Raw genomic sequence first — 22,245 nt, 5'->3', positions numbered from 1 at the left:
GACCACTATGGGCATTCCGGTGTTGCAATAGTATGTGCCTGCAGAGCCGGAGAGCTGCAGTTTCAGGACCACAGTTTTAGGACCGCAGTTCTAGGACCTTAGATTTATCTGACAGCGCCACCTAGCGAATTGGATGACGAAATATACTATTGAGTGAGACTAGATCACAACAAGATAGGCTATTTGAATGTTTTGATAGAGGTAACTTGCCATCCAGATTGTCCACATTCCTGCATTATTGGGGTGATCTTATTCGGCAGGTATGAAAAACAGTGTTGGCTGTATGAACAGTTGATAAGGAAATGGCTATTGTGATCAGCATAAGCACATAGGAAATCTCTTTTCTTCCACCTCCTACATCCCTGAAATGTTCAAATAGAGCTGTGTTTATCTATGTTTAATATTGGTGGAATCAACTCCCCACCTCCATCAGAGACACTGACTGTCTCCCCACCTTCAAGAAAAGGCTCAAGACGCACCTGTTCCGGGAGTACAACGGCACTTAGGAATGATTGGCTGAACCTGATGTTTCAGGATCCCAATGAATCTTATTGAGAGTCTTGTTGCTCTTGTTGGTTAGTTGTAACTGACTTAAAACTATTGTACTTGCTGTGTAATATATTTTTGTTGCTTGCTTTTTTCCCACAGGTACACTCTTGCACTTTTGAGGTTTATGTTGTTAAATTGTTTAATTGTAACTTGTTCAACTACATGCTCTTATGGTTCTTCCCTTTGGGACTTATTTAGTTTTCACAATGTATGCTTCATGTTTTGGCTACCCGCAATGTTTGGGGCTATCTCGTTGTTATGATCAGTGACCTATGCACTTTTGTAAAACTCTCTTTTGGAAGTCGCTTTGGATTAAAAGCGTCTGCTAAATGCATAGGGAGAATGGGGTGAGTTGTGCAAGTGTTGACTTAAAGTGACTTTAAAGCAAGGCCATGACAGTAATGCTTCCAACTAAAATATGTACATATATTTCAGGATGTGGTGCATCCCTGGGAACAATCACTATGGATCTGAAATATAGTATTTAAGAAATATAGCTTTCTGAAAAAAAGTGGTCTTGTGGCACAACTTGCCCCCGGTGCGGGGTAAGTTGTGCCTTTAGAGAGAATACATTGGGGTAAATTGTGCCATTGATTATTGAAGTAAAACAGTATATTTTCATCTCAGAAACTGTGATGCTATATAAAAGCTAGACAAATTCAATACAAAATTACTAATTTTAAGTTATTTTACAACGGCCGATTTTCTATAAGACTATTGCGCCACATGAGCACATCACAGACATCCCAACCTGCAGAGACTCATTTCAGGGAGGTGGCTTGCATCAAAAATGCATCATCCAGCAGTTTTGAGCTAAAATCATGCTAGCTATATAAACTTATTGTGTAGCTTACCAAAGCACTAAAACATGTGTGAAATGTTTGTCTATAACTGTTCAGACACAACAATCAAAAAACTTTGATCATAGAAATTTTACTTTGGAAGGAAAAAAAGTTTTTTGAACTTAAATGTGCTTTACCTCTCATCCAATGAGGCTCTCTTCTTAACAGGATGAGTAAAATTACTGACTCTTCAAAAATGTGTGGTCACATGACCAATTTCTTCTATGGTTCCCTAGAAATAGGGGGTGGCACAACTTCCCCCTGGCACAAATCACCCCACTCTCCCCTAAATGTAAATGTATTGAGCCGGCTCGTTTGACTCAGCTCACTGAAAAGAGCCGGCTCTTTTGGCTCCCAAACGGCTCTTTAAAAAATGAATGTTTTAACTATGACTGACTATGATAGGTGTGAAAACAATTCTAATTAAATTATTAAATTAAATCATACTCTACCTTAACCACAAAGTCTTAAAAAATGCATTGATTTGCTATGGCTCTCCTCCGAGTTTCGACTACTCGTCTGACTGTGTGTGTGAGTTGGCTCGGCCCTCCCTCATGCAGTATAATTGGTTGACACCGCGTGTATGATTGACAGAAACAGAATGTGAGGCTGATCAGACAGTCGAAACGAATGTGTGTGAGCCTTTAGGCCTAAATAATTATTTTGTTGTTGTTCTTTGAATTAGTCAATTGTTTTAAATACAATTCAAATAATTCATTATGTCATTATTAAATAATCATTTAATTTCTACAGGCTATATTAATCTATAAAAAATAGAGTCGGCTCTTCAGATATGCGAGCCAGCTCCCGACGTTCAACCTCTTACTCAAATCGCGAACGACCCATCACAGACCACTCTCTTATTCCCAAGTATCCTATTTGAATGTCCTATACTCAATTGTTCTGTTTGAAACTCGATACCAGTAGCCTACTGTTTCTTAAGCAAAAAAACAGTTGAACTCGATCCCTCCATTTAGCTCAAGTTTGGTTTCGGTAGTTGCCTTTTAATTCTAGTTGGCTATTTTGTCCACACGCAGGTCCACGTTCAGTGTTTGAATAAACTTGTGTTTATAAAGCCGGCCAAAGGGTGTTAAAGAAGTCCAGGAAAACAACCACAGGTAACTAGTACTATTGATCTCGATATATGCATTGGCGTGGAAACCTCTTAGTAGGCTACTGTTAAAAACTGTAAATGAATGTCTGTAAGAAATCTTAATCTTAAAGTGGTCTTAAACCACCTTATAAAATAGTAGTATAGATACTTTTTCTAAAGGTTTTCGACTAAAACTGATTTTGGCAAGCACAAACATTTTCTTCAACCTTTTTCAGTTAAACATTGTTTTTGTGTTAACTAAAAGCAAGACCCCTTCATTAGCACTTACTGAAATCGTCATCACTGCCTCTAAAATAGGGAATGTTATGAATCCACCTGTAGGCAGTGACCTCTGAAAGACAGGGGAATGTTATGAATACACCAATAATGTTCTGAACAGGCTGTGACACAGTACCTCTGTAAGACCTTAGAGGAATCACTAATGCTGTGATTTATGTTTCTTGTTATCTGGGGTACAGTAGCTTTAATTTTTAACTTAATGTTCTGAAAACAAGAGATGGTTTCTGACACATTGAACACATCTTGGGTCAAGTACCAAGAGCCAAACATGCAGTAGTTGTAACACATTTTGCACATTTACATTTAGCAGACGCTCTTATCCAGAGCGACTTACAGTAAGTACAGGGACATTCTCCCCGAGGCAAGTAGGGTGAAGTGCCATGCCCAAGGACACAACGTCATTGGGCATGGCCGGGAATCGAACTGGCAACCTTCATATCACTAGCCCGCTTCCCTAACCGCTCAGCCACCTGACTCTTTATTTACATAAAGCATTGCAAGAATAAGGTTTATATACGGCCTAATAGATAGCAGAAAGATTAACAAAACTAATGATACACCTGGTCCTGAATTTCCCCGCCCCCAAGGCTGACATGAATGAATCACTGGTGAAGACAAAGCTGATGAGTCTTGCGGGCCGGCTGGTGACCCCTGAACCCAAACTACAAGAGAGGGGTCAATGGAGCAGTAAAATAGAATTTTTGCTGGCAGTCTCTGGAAACATCATTGGTCTGGGTAATGTCTGGCGGTTTCCTTACCTATGCTACAAAAATGGAGGAGGTGAGCCCACCACTCTGTCTGACATATCTTTAAAGTTGAATTACAAATTTGTGTGCAACAATCTCTGAGCAACTGACTCCAATCTCCTGAGCAACTGACTATCGCTAAATCAGTGGAAAAAAGAATTCCAGTCTACTGTGTTAAGCAATTGACACATTTATAATACACCAAGAAGGGTCAGAGTAAAAATGTGTTAATCCAATCACAGTTCCGGTCGTGTAACCTATAGGATAGCAACAGATAGCGCCAAATCAGGGACACTTGGTTTTGTGCGTAAGGGAAAACAGCCCTGACATTGTATGTGCATGTGATACTGTAGTATGGGGGTTCAACTGGTTTACCACAGATAGTCTTGCAGGACTCAGCCCTAAGTGGGGTCCTATTATGCTTTTCAATATTGTTTTGATAAAAATAAGAGAGTATCTGTGCACAAACATTTCAGAAATGCAACAAGTGACTTCATAAGTGAATCAGATATATATTTTTTGCTCCTCCAGTACACTCTGAAGTTATAAGAGTGGGATTAAATGTGTTAACATTACTATCATACCACCCATATTTTAAAACCAGTTACAGTTGGACTGAAACAAACATCAATGTTTTATTCAAAAGGGGCTTTCTTCGTACCCTATGTCTTATTCTTGTTCACCTGCGGAATTCCTCTCTTCCTCTTGGAGACATCTTTGGGTCAGTTCACCAGTCAGGGTGGAATCACTTGTTGGAGGAAAATCTGCCCACTATTTGAAGGTATTTATACAGTAAATTATTTCTATTTCTGACACTGACAACAACCACACAATATGGCACATTTTCACAAACCTATTTATACAGATCTTCTTTTTCTAAGTTAATCAGTCTTTTTCTAAGTTAATCAGTCTCTAAGTTAATCAGAAAGAAATATGCACAGTGACAATAAACCTGAAGGTAACACTGAAAATTGGATATTGTTGGGGGGTGAACACATGGGGATCTTATGGTGCAGAACCTGGAACACTCTAATGTTAAAGAATATGTTACATCTCAGTGGCACTCTACAAATGTGTCTCAGTGTCAAGTCTCACATCCTGGATGCATTTATGTGACAGGAAAGATAATAAGATTTTGTGCTTTTGCAGTAATACTTTAGTAATGCAGTCTTGTATGTTTTCTAACCCCATGGCTTTATTAACTTTTAATAGGCTTGGGTTATGGAAGTCAAGTTGTTGTTTTATACTCTGGGGTGTATTACATCATCATTCTGGCTTGGGCATCCCTCTACCTGTTCTCTTCCTTCAGCTCTGAACTGCCCTGGGCTAGCTGTCAAAACAGTTGGAATACAGGTAATTATATATGCACTGTAATGTATCCTGTGTTTACAGGTTGCATCCAAATGCTAGTTTCTGAAGTTTAAAATTGTGTGCTAAACTGTGCATGATTCCTTTCTGGTTTTGTGTGATGATTTAAAAAAAATAACAATTAAGATTTCAATCCTTTGATTTACCAAAAGACAACTGCTTTGAACATGGCAAAAATAACACAGATCATCTCCTTGGGAAGACAAAATCATCGGACGTAGAATTCTGGGAGTAAGTGACTTTGCCCTTTTTCTGTTGCATTCAAAGACATAGATGCCTTCTTTAAACGTATGCTTTACTTACATGCATTTACTTATGTACTTACAGGAGAAGGATATTGGGTTTATCAGGAGGAATTGAGGAGATAGGAAATATTCGTTGGGAACTGGCTCTGTGTCTCCTACTGTGCTGGATCATCTGTTACTTCTGTGTCTGGAATGGAGTGAAGTCAACAGGAAAGGTAAGGCAAGTGTTTACCATGAATACTAGTGATGTATTGGATGTGCAAGACCAGATTCAAAACTGGTTCTCTCTCAGGTGGTTTACTTCACTGCCACCTTCCCCTATGTGATGCTGGGGGTGTTGCTAGTCCGCGGACTCACACTGCCAGGGGCCATAGATGGTATTAAGTTCTACCTGTATCCTGACCCAGCCCGTCTTGCTGACCCTCAGGTAAGAATGACCTGCTCGGTTACTAAACCTGTGTGTCTAGTCTTCCACCTTCCAGGTAATACCGTTTTGAAAGAAAATTGAATACTAACTGCTCTGACTGATGTTTTAAAATGGAGGAATACTGTCATTGATTTTTATCACTATGTAGGTATGGATGGATGCTGGGAGCCAGATATTTTACTCTTACGGACTTTGCACTGGTGTTTTGACAGCTTTAGGGAGCTACAACAAGTATAATAACAACTGCTACAGGTCCTTTTGAACTTTTAGTAGTATCTTTTCTTACTTTTCTTAAACCCTGAAATGGTAAGTCATACTGGCTATCTTTGTTTTTAATTTCAGGGACTGTATATACCTCTGCCTCCTAAACAGTTTAACCAGCTTTGTGGCTGGTTTTGCCATCTTCTCTGTGCTGGGTTTCATGGCTTATGAGCAAGGTACTGACATCTCAATGGTGGCTGAATCAGGTAAGACATATTGATAACTAGAGAGGGTACAATTTCTGGGGAAATTGTGGGGTGTGCTTGCGTTGGTTGCAGATGGGTAGCCTATGTTTCCAGGTTGTGAATATGAACACCCTGTATAGTTGTACGCCCTTCGACTGGTTATTTCCTGCGATTCCCACACAGTCTAGTAGTTAGCTGCAGCAAAAGTGTAGTAGTTAGCTTGCTCTACAATTTACCGGGGCTAGGTCTGAATCTAGGAACAAAACGGAGCACAGCTGCCAGCTGTAGGTATATGCAGGTAGCAATGCTAGTGCTAAATAACTATTTAGCTGGTTGGCTCCATGACGCCGGGTAACGTGTGCTGAGGTTGTGACATTACGCTAGCACTGAGGTCCTTTCTGCCACACAAGGCACTTTTTGCCACAAAAAAAACGTTGTAAGCTCCTAAACCGTGCAACGGAACGTAAATAAAATACAAGCAATGCAATCACTAACAAGACGAACATTTTGACACTGGCGTTGTCTATGTAGTCCAAATATTGAGGAATCCTTAGGGGTGGGAAAATAAATAACAATAAAGAATAAATAAATATATATGAGAGAGAACAATGGTTGTGCTCGCTGAAGGCTTGAGCACACCCAATTAAGATTGCATCTTCCCCCATAGCAAGTTTAACTTGTGTAATAACATGTACTGCTAAACTGTTATCAAGTGTAACTAGGTAGCAGTTTCTATATAACTACAATGTTGTTACTATAGGTATTGATATGTAGTAAGTGTTCCATGGTACTTAATGTAACCGTGTTGTAAAGTGTTGCCTGAGGCATTCTCTCCATATTTACCAACCAACTTGAGCTGTTTGTGCATGATTTGATACATTGTCACTATGTCCTGGCAAAACATTGACCTAATCAGGTGATTTATGTACTTACAGGTCCTGGCTTAGCATTCATTGCCTATCCTCGTGCAGTGGCCATGATGCCAGTACCTCAGCTCTGGGCTACTTTTTTCTTCATTATGATCATCTTACTTGGATTAGACAGCGAGGTATAGGCGAATATATGGTCACTTCTGTAAAATTCTGGTTTAGGCCCTGAAATACCATTCTTGAATTAAGGTCAAATTCATTTCTAACACTATAATACTAATGCTAATGTTTTACTCCATAGTTTGTGAATTATGAGTCCTTGGTCACAGCTATCTCCGATATGTATCCTTCCTTTTTCCGCCTTGGTTACCGTCGTAAACTCCTCCTACTTGTCATGTGTGTGGGGAGCTACCTCCTTGGCCTGCTGATGATCACAGAAGTAAGAAATCAAGCAACTTCTGACATTAACATTCCACACACAAAGCAGTAGACACACGTCTTTATTATTGTCTCCAATATAAACGGTTGACTTCAGTCCAAACTTTTCTGATTATGAGGTTTTAAGAGAGTTGAATTTCATATCTATAAATTGTGCCTGCATTCTTTTCTGTTTTTGAAGGGTGGACTGTACGTGTTTCAGCTGTTTGACTATTACGCTTGTAGTGGAAGCACTCTTCTGTTCTTTGCCATTTTCCAGTCTGTTTGTATTGGATGGATATATGGTGAGTAAAATATGCTCAAAAGAAAGCATTTCATGGTTATGGAATACTTTGGATATTAACATAATTAATGATTTATCTAGTTACAATAAACATTATCGTTTTTCATTTGCAAAAATCATCCAGCTATCTCTCGACGCTCATCAGGAATTTTATGAAAATGTTGATATAATACAAATGATAGATGAGGTGTCCATTATGTAAGGGATAGGCTTAATGTCCGATGAGGTGTCCGTTATCATCAAATAATGGACGATGCATTATCCCGCTTATACCATGGTCACTACCAAGGCAATAACGTTGCTTACAGTTCACAAACAGCAAATATAATTTGACAGTATGTTTGACAAGAAGACTATCTAGCTAACCAGCCATGTCACTGTCCACAATTCAATATCAAGATTTTCACGAATAATATTGAACGATGAACAGACATTTTTACTGGAACTAATTGTAGGTGCCCATTATCATAAAATAATGGACACCTCTGCAACCAATCATATTTGAGTATTTACCCAGACCATGGTATAAGTAAGGGATAATGCCCGACGAAGTGTACAATATCACCTGATAATGGACGATGCGGAGGCGTGACGAAGGGCATTATCCCGCTTATACCATGGTCACAAGCCTGTAGTGTGAGAACACGTTATTTACCTTGTAGCTGTTAACCTGTTTTGAATATTTCTGTCTAAAGGTGGAGACCGCCTAAACGATAACTTAAAGGACATGATTGGTTACCATCCTTTGGCATTCATAAAATATTGTTGGCAGTACATCACACCAGCTGTCTGCATTGTAAGTATACTTTATGAGAAAAAATTCATTACATTTACATTTAGCAGACGCTCTTATCCAGAGCGACTGACAGTAAGTACAGGGACATTCCCCCCGAGGCAAGTAGGGTGAAGTGCCTTGCCCAAGGACACAACATAATTTTTCACAGCCGGGAATCGAACTGGCAACCTTCTGATTAATAGCCCGATTCCCTAACCGCTCAGCCATCTGACCCCCTCCAACCCCCTCCAATACCTCCAACCTGTTTATATCACGTGAAAGTCTATGCAATTATATACATAGGATATTTAAAATGTTGTATATTATATTAAGTATGCTGTTATTTAACTGCCATTGTACAAGCTGGAAGTCTACTTGCTGACAAATGAGTTATAATATACTTAAGCTATGATACGATGACAATACAAATGATTATAAACACTGAATAGGTAGTGTGCATCTGAACACATCATCAGCATCATAAGACCTTTTATGCTCAACCTATGCTGGTTTTCTCTCCTTAGGCCACATTTATTTTCTCCCTTGTCAAGTATACCCCTGTCCAATTTAACAACAACTATGAGTACCCCTGGTGGGGCTATGCCATTGGTGGGTTTCTTACACTCTCGTCAACGCTCATGGTTCCTTTCTGGATGCTATACTCTATTTCTACCACGCCTGGCACCCTCAGACAGGTAAGACAACTCTAGAATTGACTTCCTGTCATCATTTAATTATTTAAGGTGATTTCAGATATGTATAATGCTAATATTGCCATTGCCGGTAAAGAGGCAAGTGAGAAAAATTTAGTCATATTATTTATTTATAAAGTTCTTTCTTTCTTTCTAAACTTTTTTTACTGTGGCAACGGATTAGTACCGAAAATGTGTTTTTGGTCTAGAAAGTTTACAGTAAAATCTATAGTTACTGAATTAAAGATAATACATGTCTCCTTTAATCTTCATAGAGGATTGCAACGCTATGCACTCCCGCAGAGGACCTGCCTAAAATATCTCGAAATAAGAATAAGGCCTTAAACCCTGCAGCATTCCAGACATTTACAGAATTGTGTACACTGCGAATAATAGAAACTACTAGTTCCAGGTAGAAGGGAGTCAGATGGCTGAGCGGTGAGGGAGTCGGGCTAGTAATCTGAAGGTTGCCAGTTCGATTCCCGGCCGTGTCAATTGACGTTGTGTCCTTGGGCAAGGCACTTCACCCTAGTTGCTTCGGGGGGAATGTCCCTGTACTTACTGTAAGTCGCTCTGGATAAGAGCGTCTGCTAAATGACTAAAAATGTAAATGTAAAATGTAGAAAACCCTGGGAGGTATTCCAGAGCTTTCTGGGTGTCAGCTGGGGAGTTAACTTACTCCGGTATGTCGCATAACCTGCTTTCTGGAATACCCCGCTGGAGCGAGATAGCAATAAAAACAAGGAGACTTTAATTATCATACAGGTAAATAAAACTGTTACATTTCTTATGATAGCTTTTTAATTGACAAAATATGTAAATAAAAATAAAATCTGGATACAGATATTCCTTAACCTTGATTTTCCTTGATATTCCAACGTTTCAATGATTACTTTAATGTTGATGCTATGAGTTACTCAACCTATGAGTTACTTAAGTTGTATATTCCAAATGTTTATATGTTTACAAAATAAAGGATATGTTTTTTATGCTTTTATGGTTTTTCCCTTTACACTGTAAATGATATAAACAGAATTGATATAAATGTGTTTTAATTAATAATTGTGTATAGTACCAGAAAATATATACTTAATCAACTCTCAACACATGGTTTGCATTTAGAAAAAGCTCTCCCACCTTGTAATAGAGGAATCAACCACTAGAGGGCCCTCATTCCACAGTTACTGCATGCCATCAGGAGAATAATGAAAAAGTCAAAAGGTTGCTCTTTTGTTCACACTGGTTATATTGGCACTCAACAACGGTGATGGCTTTTAAATGAAGGTTAAAAAATGGGTAACTGTAGCGGAAGTTGTTTGGAACAAAACGTGTGTTAAGTAGCCCTATCTGTGACTGAAAAGACTAAATATCCCTTGTATAGTTCAGTGATCTTTTATTTTCTAGTCTAGTGGTATATGTCTGAGTTCCTGTGCTGAAGAATTGGTTCATTTTGACAAGACCCAGGTAGCAGGGGTTTGTTACCAAGGTTTTCCACTCAGAGGGGAGAATACATTTGTATTGAGAAGATCTTGTGAATTTGTTACTCGTTAATCATTTATGTAAATTAGATGATGCAATAACTTTTGGTGCGTAATTATGCAAATTAACGTTTTAAATCTTCTAAATACACAATTATTACATGTTAACAATTTTCCAAAGTTCAATTTGGGTTACATCCTAATCATGATGTATTATATCCAAAACCAACCTGCTTAAGATTGGTTTATTTCTTGTCTGCCTTACTGGCCTACATTCAATATTATTTTATAATTTTTGATTTCCTCTCATATAATTGATAGTATGCAATGAGAATTTCAGATGATTGGAAAACTATTTCACAGGAACAGCTGGTCACTATCAGAGACAGGTCATGTATGCAAAAGTGTCTCACGGCCAATGCGTGACAATTGGCAGCCCTATTGGAATAGGGCTAGTCCACACTATTGCCAAACTTGATTGAGGGAGACAGCTGTCCCCTCAAAGATCATCTCAACTATGTGGTACCTTCTAAATCCCTTACAATTACGTGTAAAGTGTCAATCCAATTTGGGAGGATTGGAGGTAAAGAGGGGGAAACTCCCTGGGATTAATAGCTTGTGGGTGACAATTCTGGACTCAAAGCGGATGGACCCAAGCTCCTTAAACATAAATCCCTCCTCTTCATAAATCCCTCCTCTTATCTTTGTCACATGCCAAGTGTATGTATTTGGACTGATGTCACACGATTAACAGACAATCTGATCTAACAGTGTAAATCATTCAAAACTACATTGCAATAACACACACAGGAGTCAAATAGGAATTGAGAATATATACACAGTACAACACAATAAAAACAAAGTGTGCAAGGTTGTTTTACTTTCTTTCACAGTCACACTTGTGAGTGTACTAAGAATACATTTACTATAGTGTGGAGGAAATTGGTTAATTTTTTCATTACATTTTAAATGACTTAATTGGATGGTTCATTAAGTAATTGATTTACAGTTTACTTTGTGCTCTTCGGATTCTAAGGACACTATCCTTATTAGATCCAGCTTGAGCTTAATCGTAAAAGGATTACCTCAGGTAGTCCAAGAAAGTAATGAAAAGAGATGAAAACAATGGGTGACACAACAATGGACTGCAAGTATTATAATTAGCATGGTTAGCATTAGCATGGCGATGATTACTAAAACTGGATTTTACACCACATTCAAAGATGTAGGCCCACATCTGAAGGGTACTTCTGCAATCGCTTTGCAAAGTTTCAACAGTCACTTCGCCTGGATTTTCAAGCACCTAGTTTACTTGGTTTTAATGCCCAGCTTGGATGGTTAATTAAGTAATGGATTTATGCTCCTTTTACAATCAATAATGACACTATCCTAGTTATCAGCCATAGCACAGTCATGGTGAACTTTGCCATAAATGGATTACCACAGGTAGTCCAAAACATTGATAATGAAATGAGGGAAGGACAAAGTGGTTGAGATACAGTTGGGGACTTAAAGGATTCTGTGTTAATGAGTTTTCTGAATGGATTCATGAGCCTGGCATTGATACCAACAGTCCATTTTACACTAACAGGGGGTCTCGAATGTGGACAATACATCCTAGAATATCATTTTGACTCATCATGACTCTGTAGTCCTAATGTATGATACAATTGCTTTCAGTGCCCATCAAATATTGTAAGAGCCACCATTGTTGGAAAGATAGACCGAATTATTCATATAATTTCCAAACATTTCTCTTTTTTTGTCCTATTGATGCTAAGGACACTATCCTAATTAAGGGCCACAGCACAGCCAGGTCGAATTTGACATTGAATGGATTAGAACAGTTTCAAACAGTAAAAATAAGTGGTTTAGAGACAGGCAGAAACTTTATCAAATATGTGGCCCCAAATTACTTATTTTAAATCATTGATTGGTCAAGTCATGTGATGCACCATGTGTGTCTGATGTGCATTGTGAACACCAAAAAGTAATTCTGTTAGTAAATTGTAAGATTTATATTAAAGATTTTCCTTATACAGGACCTAATTTGTATTCCAGGTAAATATGTTAGGGCCTCTGTTGTTGGTAAATTAGTCAAAATAACACTCCAAATTCACAAACATATCTGTAACATATACAGTACATGTCTTTTGAATAAAAGTTTGTGAATTGGGTTGCAACATTTTTATTTTCACATTCAAGCATCTACCTGGTGTAACAAGTGAAATACCTGACTATTCATTGTGATCTCATTTCTAAATAATTCAGGTTTTTCACTTGGTTTAAGTAGTTTAACGTAGTCTTTTTTTTCTTGGTTGATCTAAGAAGGTAATGGCTTAAGCTAATTCTACTGAAGCTAAGGATATCCTAATTAGCAGCAATTTTACTTGTTACTGTACATTGCCCAGCCATTTAAATAGTTTAAATGGTTTAAGCCCCACATTTCCCTTTATTTAATTCGATAAGAACTGTCAACTGATTGTAAGGACATCCCAATTATCTGCTAAAGGAAAGTTACAATCGTTGAGGCTTTGACATGGGTAGCATTAACAGGTTTGCAACAGGACTCATTAACTCTGTGTGATGTGGGGTAATGTGGCTCATTGTACATTTTACTAGGATTGTCAATGCCTAAATCAATAGATTTAATGGCACCACATTTCATTTTAATTGCAGTTTGAGATTACACTCATTAGGTTTTTCTTAAGTTAGGTATTAAACTTGTCTAGTGAGAGTTATAGCCTCAGACAATAACAGTACTACAACAAAGAGGATTTTACTTTGTTCTGTATACTTTTGTTACAACCCCACTTTCTTTATGATAAATGGTGAACGTTTTCACTGTTGGGTCTACCGTCGGTAGCTGATCACTACTGTGTCTTTGATGTTGCCTGTACTCTCACAATCAAGAGTGTTCAAATCCACAGTTGATCCTAAATTTGTTTCAAACACTGCAGCTTACAATTGGGGGGTGTGCGATGTGCAAAGACATACTGTAATTCTTTTTTAAATGTTGTTTTGCCAACAATAAATAATCACGTTAATCCCTCTATTTTCTTGAAACACAATTGGTTAACATTTCGTAGAAGTGCAGAGACCTGCAAGAGGCCAGTGTTCTCAGCATCACAGTCATCACTTGATGAAACAAAGTTCTCTTCTGCCTCTTAAAAAGCCTCTTTAGAAGCAAAAACTAACTATGAACACCAACAGGCCGACACCGCATGGTTGTGTACCAGATTTCGTTTTATTATTAATGCTTTTAAGTTCTTTATTAAATAAATATTTTCCTTGAACTGACCTGTACTTTAACTCAATAAAATGAACTGAATGGCAAGCCCTTTACTGCCACAGCTCTTCTCAGATCTGTAGAGTTAGAATTATACAGTAAGAGGCTTAGCTTCTTGTGCAATACAGGCCAGCAGTCAACTTTCGTCTTTGCAGGGTGCTACAGTAGATATTATTCAGATAGCAATACTGGAAAAACGTCCTCTCTCTACCTTGTTCCTCTTTTATATTTTAGTAATTTACAGTTTAAGGTTCAACCGTAATACCATGTTAATAAATAGCAGTCTATGTACTGTATCTACAATGTTATTGTAAGCCTTTCTGTGTAGTTGCATGGTAATTACTATCCTTTCATGGTGTTTTCAAACATTTTATAAATCAACGTACAGTAGCAAGTATATAGTAAGTTACGTTAAGTCCAATAACAATTAGCAATGTTTGGATCTGCCTTAAGTAATCCTGCAGGGAACCTTAATAAGGATGGTGTTGATTGTTAAAGTGGTAAATGTAAAGCCTTTAACTTGTTAAAAAAGCCATGAACATCTTAATTATGTATAATTAGTGATGTACCCTTTAGACTTTGTGAAAACCATTCAAAACAGAAATAATCTAGAATTCACAGAAACTAGTTATATTCAATAAATATTATAACTATTAGAGCTCGATCAATTTTTGTTCCTGCTGTGTCACAGCAGAAATACAGAAGAGAGTAAAAAGCAATAGAGATGGGAAAATACAAGCAGAGATTCACCTTAAGACTGAACGAGTAAAGGGCCATTAAGAGTTACAGTATATTGTGGAATGCAAGCCCAATGACAGCTTTAAGTTTGGTGCAAGTCATGCTTTGTGCAAGAATGTGTTTTTTTTCCAAGCAATGATCATATAGGAAAATATTTACTGTAAGCAGGTACTTAGCAGCTGAATATCAGCCAGTTATGTATTTGTAAGTCGAAAATATGTCACATATGAAATCTACAAGACATGATCATTGACAGAAAGTGGTACGACTTTTGAAGATGACATTGTAATAGGAAGCTTTTCTCTAAATATATGATTCAAGATTTGTTGCTGGCGTTTGCATGTCTAAGATCAGTGTGTTCATTTTAAATGCACACATTTTAATTGGGGGTCAAGATAATATAAGGATAAAAAACATAGTAACAACTGCATCTTAAATAAAGTCGTGGATTATGTCTGTTTCCCTATCTGTGAAAGAGGCAGGAGATGCAGTATGCACAGTATGCACTTGTTCATAAAACTCACATGCAAGAAGTATCACATACATTTTTTGTCACCATGAGGTATGATGTTGCAAACACTATGCACAAGTAACTTACATACAGAACTGTTATTATTGTATACAAAGAATTCCAATGTAGTGATTTCAGGTTTGGGCCATGAGTTAAACAATAATATACAGTCTAGATGTTGTTGCAGGATAGAAGTAAAACTGACCTAAATTATCATTTTAGTGAACCAACCCAACTGACTCCAGACTAACAGGATAGAGCACTAAGCAAATAATTTGTTTCTGGTGGAAGTCATAATATAATTGGATTACACCAATCAGCCCATTGTTTCATTAGTTTTGAGCTAACTTTGTATCAGTATACAGCATGGAAATTAGAGACTTGATTTATTGACTGTTTAACACAGCTTTCTAGACAGATATGTTTATATACAGGCTGCAATTTTGTTACTTTAAAACTGTAAATAAAATATCCTAGTAATGGTTTTTTGAATAAGGATGTGTTTGAAAAAACAGCTAGTGTAAATGTTGTTACATTGTGTTAACCCTTGTGCAGTCTTAACATTCTGTATACACCCCTAATTGTCCTAAGGGTCAAAAAGGACCCACTTCACCAAACCCCTAAAATAAAGCAGCTACATTAAATTTTAAACCCCTAATTTATTTAGCATGAAGAAACAACCTGTCCTTCATCACAAACGTTGTGAATATGTGGGTTTTACCTCTTCAGAGTGCAGAAAGACTGCATTTAATCAGTGGACAACCATTCGTTTTTATTACAGCAGACCTGTCATAACTGTTTTATTTACTAAAGTAGAGGTGTATTGTTGCATCCTGCTCTGGGTTGAATTATTCCCCATCTTCTTCTTCAGATACCTCCTCTTCTAAATCGTTGTGGGGGGGGGGGGGGTGTATGTGTGTCTCTTAGTTGTTTTTGTGGTGTGTATAATAGTTTTATGGGTTTTATGAGTTTTAGTTAACCCTTTCAGGCCTAACTCCATTTGGGGTCACTCTAGGAAAAGTCATACATTTTCAAGTTGAAAAAACAACTTTTAGGGGTTTTCTCTGATGATAAACATAGTGGCGTGTCATTTTTGACCCCTTAGACAACACATGGGTAGGACTAGCATGTCATACAGAAGCTTTTCTCTCCTCCCGTGTCTTAAGTCCCTGTCAATCACAAACAAAATCCTTCTGACATGTTGCTGCAGATACAGATCTTAATCTGATTATAGTGTGGATTTTAAAACTTGAAGTGTGTCTTCTTATGTGCCTATATAACTGCATATATATAATCACAGAGTGTAGACTGGTAGCTTTGAGTTTCTCCCTTGGATCACAGACTAAACTTTGCTAGTAAGACCATTGAAGATGAACAGCACAGAGGGTGACAATTTTTACATCCCCATGTCCAACAGGACTGGGCTTGTGAGGAATCCTTACTATTACACTCAATACTACTTGGCTGAGCCATGGAAGTTCAAGGCACTTGCTGCCTACATGTTTTTACTGATCTGTTTTGGCTTCCCCATCAATGGTCTGACACTGATGGTTACAGCTCAGCACAAGAAACTCCGGCAACCTCTTAACTTTATCCTGGTGAACCTGTCCTTCGCAGGACTGATCATGGTTCTTTTTGGATTCACAGTCTGCTTCTTTTGCTCACTGCAAGGTTACTTGGTTTTGGGACCACTGGGCTGTCAAATTGAAGGCTTCATGGCTACACTTGGAGGTGAGAGAGATCTTTAGTCATTTATAAGAATTACTTATTTTTATAATTACATACATATATATATATATATATTACTATAATGTTAACCATTTGTATGGAACTATATGGCATAAGTGTCATTTGTTCCTAAAGTACTAGTCCATCACTCTCAATTTCGGTCTGTCATTCTACTTCTAGGTCAGGTTTCCCTGTGGTCTCTTGTGGTACTGGCTATTGAGAGATACATTGTTGTCTGCAAGCCTATGGGGAGCTTTAAGTTTAAGAACAACCATGCTTTGGCAGGAGTTGGATTTACTTGGTTCATGGCATCAACTTGTGCTATACCCCCATTGGTCGGCTGGTCAAGGTAGGCCTGTGTAAAAACCTAATGGAGACTTAAAGGAAGTGCAGTAAACTTTAGTGACAGTTTCCCCAACTTTTTGGTTTGGTTTTATCACAGGTACATTCCAGAGGCCATGCAGGTATCGTGTGGGCCAGACTACTATACATTGAACCCTGCCTACAACAACGAATCGTTTGTCCTCTACATGTTCAGTTGTCACTTCTGTGTTCCTGTCACAATCATCTTCTTTACGTATGGAAATCTTGTGAGCACTGTCAAGGCGGTAAGAAATACTTGTCCAGAATTACAGTGAACACAGTCAGTCGGAAAGACAGACAGACCAAACCACACACACACACACACCTCCACTATGGGGTGTAATCAGTGTCAACTGTTTGATAGATATCTAGGCGTATGCACAGGCAGGTGGTATGTGTGCTTAGCATACTGACACCATTGTGCAGCCCACAAACATCTGTGCACACCTACCCGCCTAGACGCGTGAGCTCTTTCGGTTTGGGTTGGATTAGGTTCAAGGCCAGATTAGTACCCCAAAGGGCCCAAAGCTCAATTTTAGCATGGTGGATGCGAGTCCAGCCATGGATTGTTTGTTTAAGCCTGTGAACAACTGAAAACTAATGGCACAAAACTAATTTCTAAAAAGCGATCTAACCCCTGCCGAAAGATCTCACACGTTTAAGCAGGCAGGTGTGCCCAGGTTTGTATGCTGTGCTGACAAAGTACGCACGCCTTATCAAATGTTATATGCTGTATTCTTTTTTCTTGTCAGGCTGCAGCTTCCCAGCAAGATTCAGCATCTACCCAGAAAGCTGAGAGGGAAGTGACAGGCATGTGCATTCTGATGGTCTGTGGTTTCCTTCTGGCCTGGGTCCCATATGCCAGCTTTGCTGCATGGATCTTTTTTAATAGAGGAGCTGCCTTCTCTCCCCAGGCTATGGCAATCCCTTCTTTCTTTTCTAAGACATCTGCTTTGTTCAACCCTGTTATCTATGTGCTGATGAACAAACAGGTGAGCATAGCAAAATCTGCACTGATATGACATAATGTCAGCTCACATTTCTGTTTGTGTCTCATTGTCAATGTGCTTGTGTTGAGTTACCCCAACAAAAATGTAGCTCCTTCCAAATGAACAAACATTTTTTACATACACAGCCAGAAATAACAATATGTGATTTTGTAGACTTCAGAGCACTAAACAAATCTGAAGACGTTATACGCTAAACACTTCTTCAGAGGCATTTCATTTTTATCTTTCATTAATCTTTTCCTCACCCCATGTCCTTACCTTATCCCTGTGCTCAACAAAGTAAAGTCACTTTTTAGCACATTTGTCCCTGACTTTTGTTTCTTCCTCTCTTCCTCTTCAGTTCCGTAACTGCATGCTCACCACCTTATTCTGTGGCAAGAACCCTCTTGGTGACGAGGAGTCATCTCAGGTGTCAACAAGCAAGACAGAAGTGTCCTCTGTGGCTCCAGCATAGAGACATTGAGTACAACTACTTAAACAGACAGCTCTGACCCACTCTTCAACTGATATTTAGAGCGCTCTTTGGATGGACAGTTCTGTTCATATACATATGTTTGCAAATGTTTTCACCTGGAATGTTCAGCTTGTATCTCAAACAACTCCACATTCCAGGGACCTTTTCATATCATGCCTGATTTATTTGCAAGGACACAAATTGAGGTGAATGTTTTGATTTCAATATATCTATAATAATAGTGAGTCATGCGAAGGACAGATTCAACTGTAATAGCATATGAAATAGCTATTTCTTCTCGGAAATAGAAATGCTCTGCTTCTTCATCAACCCATGTCTCCTGTTTGCCAGACGCATCTAAGCTAAGCATCCAAGATTTGTGACTCAGAAACAAAACCAAGCCATTCAAACACAAGCTCAAGACAAGTGACAAATACTTAATGTCACTTATCAACTGAGATTATATGCCACATTAAGAGTCAAACATGTTTGTTCATAGCACTGTTAGAACATCGCTATAGCTACCACAACATGTTATTGGAAATTGTGTTTGTTCTTCTGAATAAGGTTGTTGAAATATAGCTTTGGAATGAATATTTCAGTTTAGATTTTTGCTCTGCACAACTGTATCCATGGATTTTGTTTATATGGATTTATTTTATGTTCATTTTAGAGTGTTAATAAAATGTAAATATTTAATATATTAATATACATTAAGTAAATAAATGATTGCATGAAAAATTTGTTTAAATTCAGCATTGCAAAAACTCCTCTTCAATTCAATATAAGGACTGTAAGACTGTAACAAAACAGATCATTCAACACAGATTACCCTGATCAATGTTGGTGATTTCAGGGACATGTAATATCTGCCCCACTGCCTGACCTATTAACAAGTCTTTAACACATCATTCTCAAAGCCCAACCCACACCAAATCTAAAACTTGTATAAAAGTCGTGTTTGGTAATCTTCTACTACATGATTAAGTGATCATGACAGCACCATTTAAGTCATCAAAATCCTCTTCCAAAAGGTCACCTTTCACCTCCTACTGCAGTTTAGCCATAATCAGTCTGCTTAGTAAGGTATAAAACCCCACTGTCAGCATCACTTGGAATAAGAGAACAAGCGGACACTTGTTGCAGCCATAGAAAGCTACTCTCTCATCCTGCTGTTACTCCTTTCTCAGTAAGGATGAACGGCACCGAGGGAAACAACTTCTACATCCCCATGTCCAACAGGACCGGGCTGGTCAGGAGTCCTTTTGAATACCCACAGTACTACTTGGCGGAGCCATGGCAATTCAAGCTTCTTGCTTTCTACATGTTTATCCTTATTTGTTTAGGCCTTCCCATCAATGGTCTTACATTGCTGGTTACAGCTCAGCACAAGAAACTCCGGCAACCTCTTAACTTTATCCTGGTCAACTTGTCTGTGGCTGGAACAATTATGGTTGTCTTTGGATTCACCGTCACCTTCTACACCTCTTTGTTTGGCTACTTTGTTTTGGGACCAATGGGCTGTGCAATTGAAGGCTTCATGGCAACCCTTGGAGGTAAAAATATACTTTACAGCACATTTAGTAATCAGGTTATAGAGTAAATAAAAATGTGTGCTATCATTGTAGTTTATTAACAAAACTTATTTTTGTATCATGTGTGCATACTTGTAGTGAAATAAAACACAGAATTATATACTGTTCTATTAATTTGCTTAGTCAAAAAAAGAATGGACTGTCATTAATGTTTCTCTCTCTTTTTTCTGAATAGGTCAGGTTTCTCTGTGGTCTCTTGTGGTCCTGGCCATTGAGAGATACATTGTGGTCTGCAAGCCCATGGGCAGCTTTAAGTTTGGGGCCAACCATGCTTCGGCAGGCTGTGCGTTCACCTGGTTCATGGCAAGCACTTGTGCAGTTCCCCCATTGGTCGGCTGGTCAAGGTAGGTCTCTCTTTAAATCTTCTGAAATTCAATGGACAGTTAAGACACTGTAAGGCATGAGCTGCATAATTAATTTGTTGAGATTTAGTTCACCACTAGTTGTGTACCAACCTGAGAACATCTGATGGTTTTAAGTGTGTGTTTGAAGGCCTGATTTGAATTCAGACAACACAGAATTACTGAGAAGTAATCCACATCTGAGTTTTAGTCATCCACTCAGGAACATACTAGGTTCTGTGAAGGTCTCCCCTGTGGACAGTACAATACTGTTTCATCACTGACCGTGAATGAATAATATTCCAAGATTCACCCTGTTTAAATTGTATCCCCAGGTACATTCCTGAGGGCATGCAGTGCTCCTGTGGTCCTGACTACTACACCCTGAGCCCAGCCTACAACAATGAGTCCTATGTCCTGTACATGTTCAGCTGCCACTTCTGTGTTCCAGTTGCCACAATCTTCTTCACTTATGGGAATCTTGTGTGCACAGTCAAAGCGGTAAGACACTCATTAAATTATCTTGTAGTTTGGATCACCTAACCATGGTATAGTTAAGAATGCTCAAACGTGCACAAACCAAGCACAAACTTATCAACAACTTTATTATTTTCAGGCCGCAGCTTCCCAGCAGGACTCAGCATCTACCCAGAAGGCTGAGAGGGAAGTGACACGTATGTGTGTCCTGATGGTCTTGGGCTTCCTGGTTGCCTGGACGCCCTATGCCAGCTTTGCTGCGTGGATCTTCTTCAACAAAGGTGCTGCCTTCTCAGCCACTGCAATGGCTATTCCAGCCTTCTTCTCAAAAAGTTCAGCCTTGTTCAATCCTGTCATCTATGTGCTGATGAATAAACAGGTACGTTTGTACGTTTAAATGTTGTAAAGCATAAAGATTATACACGCAAAAAGTATCATCATCATCATCAATATTGTGTAAAGTTTCTAATCAAATAAATTATTATTTTTCTCCCTTGATTTCCCTGCAGTTCCGTAACTGCATGCTCACCACCTTATTCTGTGGCAAGAACCCTCTTGGTGACGAGGAGTCATCTCAGGTGTCAACAAGCAAGACAGAAGTGTCCTCTGTGGCTCCAGCATAAAATTGCATCAACTCAAAATATTTTTTTTTTGTTGCACAAACTGGTACTTGATGGACATATTTATCAATCAGGCTTCGTCATATAGTATCCCCAAAACCATTTAGCCACATATAATTTACCGGAGAAATAAACAATACATCAAGCTTCGTCAACCATCACCATGAACTTGGATACTGTCTGCACAAAGAATCAGTGACATGACGTTTTTATCCTTTGAAAGAAACAGAACATCTGCAGAACTGAACAAACGTTGGCTCTTTGCACCTAGTAAACGATCAGCTTCAGGAAGTATTACAATGAAATGAAGTCCTCTTTTTCACTTGTACACAAATTCTTTTTAAAAGTTTTTGTTGCAAGATTATGCCTGTAGGTAATCTTTAAAATACATGAATTCTTTGTATTAAGTCAAGGCTAGCATTTCTTTTTCTGGCAACTTGTTTGTTATCATTTGTTGTACATGTTTTATAAAATGTAAATCTAGATAATAAATGCATGCATGAAATGATTGTCATTGCCTCTTTCTGGTGTACAAAACAACTTCTTAAAAGACACTTGCACACATGCT

The 22,245-nt window shown here is 38.4% G+C and overlaps 3 protein-coding genes across 3 annotated transcripts; all 3 read left to right on the top strand.

Moving 5' to 3' along the window:
- Positions 1 to 2,397: 2,397 nt before the first annotated feature.
- slc6a22.2 (solute carrier family 6 member 22, tandem duplicate 2) lies at positions 2,398 to 9,489 on the top strand. The gene is made up of 15 exons (XM_062458228.1): positions 2,398 to 2,509; positions 3,372 to 3,564; positions 4,177 to 4,311; positions 4,743 to 4,883; positions 5,051 to 5,129; positions 5,226 to 5,358; positions 5,436 to 5,570; positions 5,719 to 5,822; positions 5,913 to 6,037; positions 6,952 to 7,064; positions 7,187 to 7,324; positions 7,505 to 7,607; positions 8,302 to 8,402; positions 8,906 to 9,076; positions 9,349 to 9,489. Exons 2-15 carry the CDS (start codon positions 3,378 to 3,380, stop codon positions 9,487 to 9,489), a joined length of 1,806 nt encoding a protein of 601 aa, XP_062314212.1. The 5' UTR covers positions 2,398 to 2,509; positions 3,372 to 3,377.
- Positions 9,490 to 16,459: 6,970 nt separating this feature from the next.
- LOC134026258 (green-sensitive opsin-1-like) lies at positions 16,460 to 18,644 on the top strand. Its single transcript, XM_062468832.1, has 5 exons — positions 16,460 to 16,820; positions 16,998 to 17,166; positions 17,260 to 17,425; positions 17,933 to 18,172; positions 18,531 to 18,644. The coding sequence occupies exons 1-5, from the start codon at positions 16,460 to 16,462 to the stop codon at positions 18,642 to 18,644; spliced, it is 1,050 nt and encodes a 349-aa protein (XP_062324816.1).
- Positions 18,645 to 19,839: 1,195 nt separating this feature from the next.
- On the top strand, positions 19,840 to 21,680 carry LOC134026253 (green-sensitive opsin-4). Its single transcript, XM_062468818.1, has 5 exons — positions 19,840 to 20,200; positions 20,415 to 20,583; positions 20,916 to 21,081; positions 21,197 to 21,436; positions 21,567 to 21,680. Exons 1-5 carry the CDS (start codon positions 19,840 to 19,842, stop codon positions 21,678 to 21,680), a joined length of 1,050 nt encoding a protein of 349 aa, XP_062324802.1.
- The last annotated feature ends 565 nt before the right edge of the window (positions 21,681 to 22,245 follow it).

The sequence above is a fragment of the Osmerus eperlanus genome, chromosome 1, assembly GCF_963692335.1.
Source record: "Osmerus eperlanus chromosome 1, fOsmEpe2.1, whole genome shotgun sequence".
Lineage (NCBI taxonomy): Eukaryota > Metazoa > Chordata > Actinopteri > Osmeriformes > Osmeridae > Osmerus > Osmerus eperlanus.
This window is presented reverse-complemented; position numbering and strand designations above follow the sequence as displayed.

What these genes read in the sequence shown, in the direction of transcription:
- slc6a22.2 (XM_062458228.1), top strand. Translation starts at nt 3,378, where the DNA reads ATGAATGAATCACTGGTGAAGACAAAGCTGATGAGTCTTGCGGGCCGG. An exon ending in TCAAAACAGTTGGAATACAG is followed by an intron (nt 4,884 to 5,050) that starts GTAATTATATAT and finishes ATTTACCAAAAG; the next exon opens with ACAACTGCTTTGAACATGGC. An exon ending in TTGTATTGGATGGATATATG is followed by an intron (nt 7,608 to 8,301) that starts GTGAGTAAAATA and finishes TTCTGTCTAAAG; the next exon opens with GTGGAGACCGCCTAAACGAT.
- LOC134026258 (XM_062468832.1), top strand. Translation starts at nt 16,460, where the DNA reads ATGAACAGCACAGAGGGTGACAATTTTTACATCCCCATGTCCAACAGG. An exon ending in CTTCATGGCTACACTTGGAG is followed by an intron (nt 16,821 to 16,997) that starts GTGAGAGAGATC and finishes TTCTACTTCTAG; the next exon opens with GTCAGGTTTCCCTGTGGTCT. An exon ending in TTGTGAGCACTGTCAAGGCG is followed by an intron (nt 17,426 to 17,932) that starts GTAAGAAATACT and finishes TTTTCTTGTCAG; the next exon opens with GCTGCAGCTTCCCAGCAAGA.
- LOC134026253 (XM_062468818.1), top strand. Translation starts at nt 19,840, where the DNA reads ATGAACGGCACCGAGGGAAACAACTTCTACATCCCCATGTCCAACAGG. An exon ending in CTTCATGGCAACCCTTGGAG is followed by an intron (nt 20,201 to 20,414) that starts GTAAAAATATAC and finishes TTTTCTGAATAG; the next exon opens with GTCAGGTTTCTCTGTGGTCT. An exon ending in ATGTGCTGATGAATAAACAG is followed by an intron (nt 21,437 to 21,566) that starts GTACGTTTGTAC and finishes ATTTCCCTGCAG; the next exon opens with TTCCGTAACTGCATGCTCAC.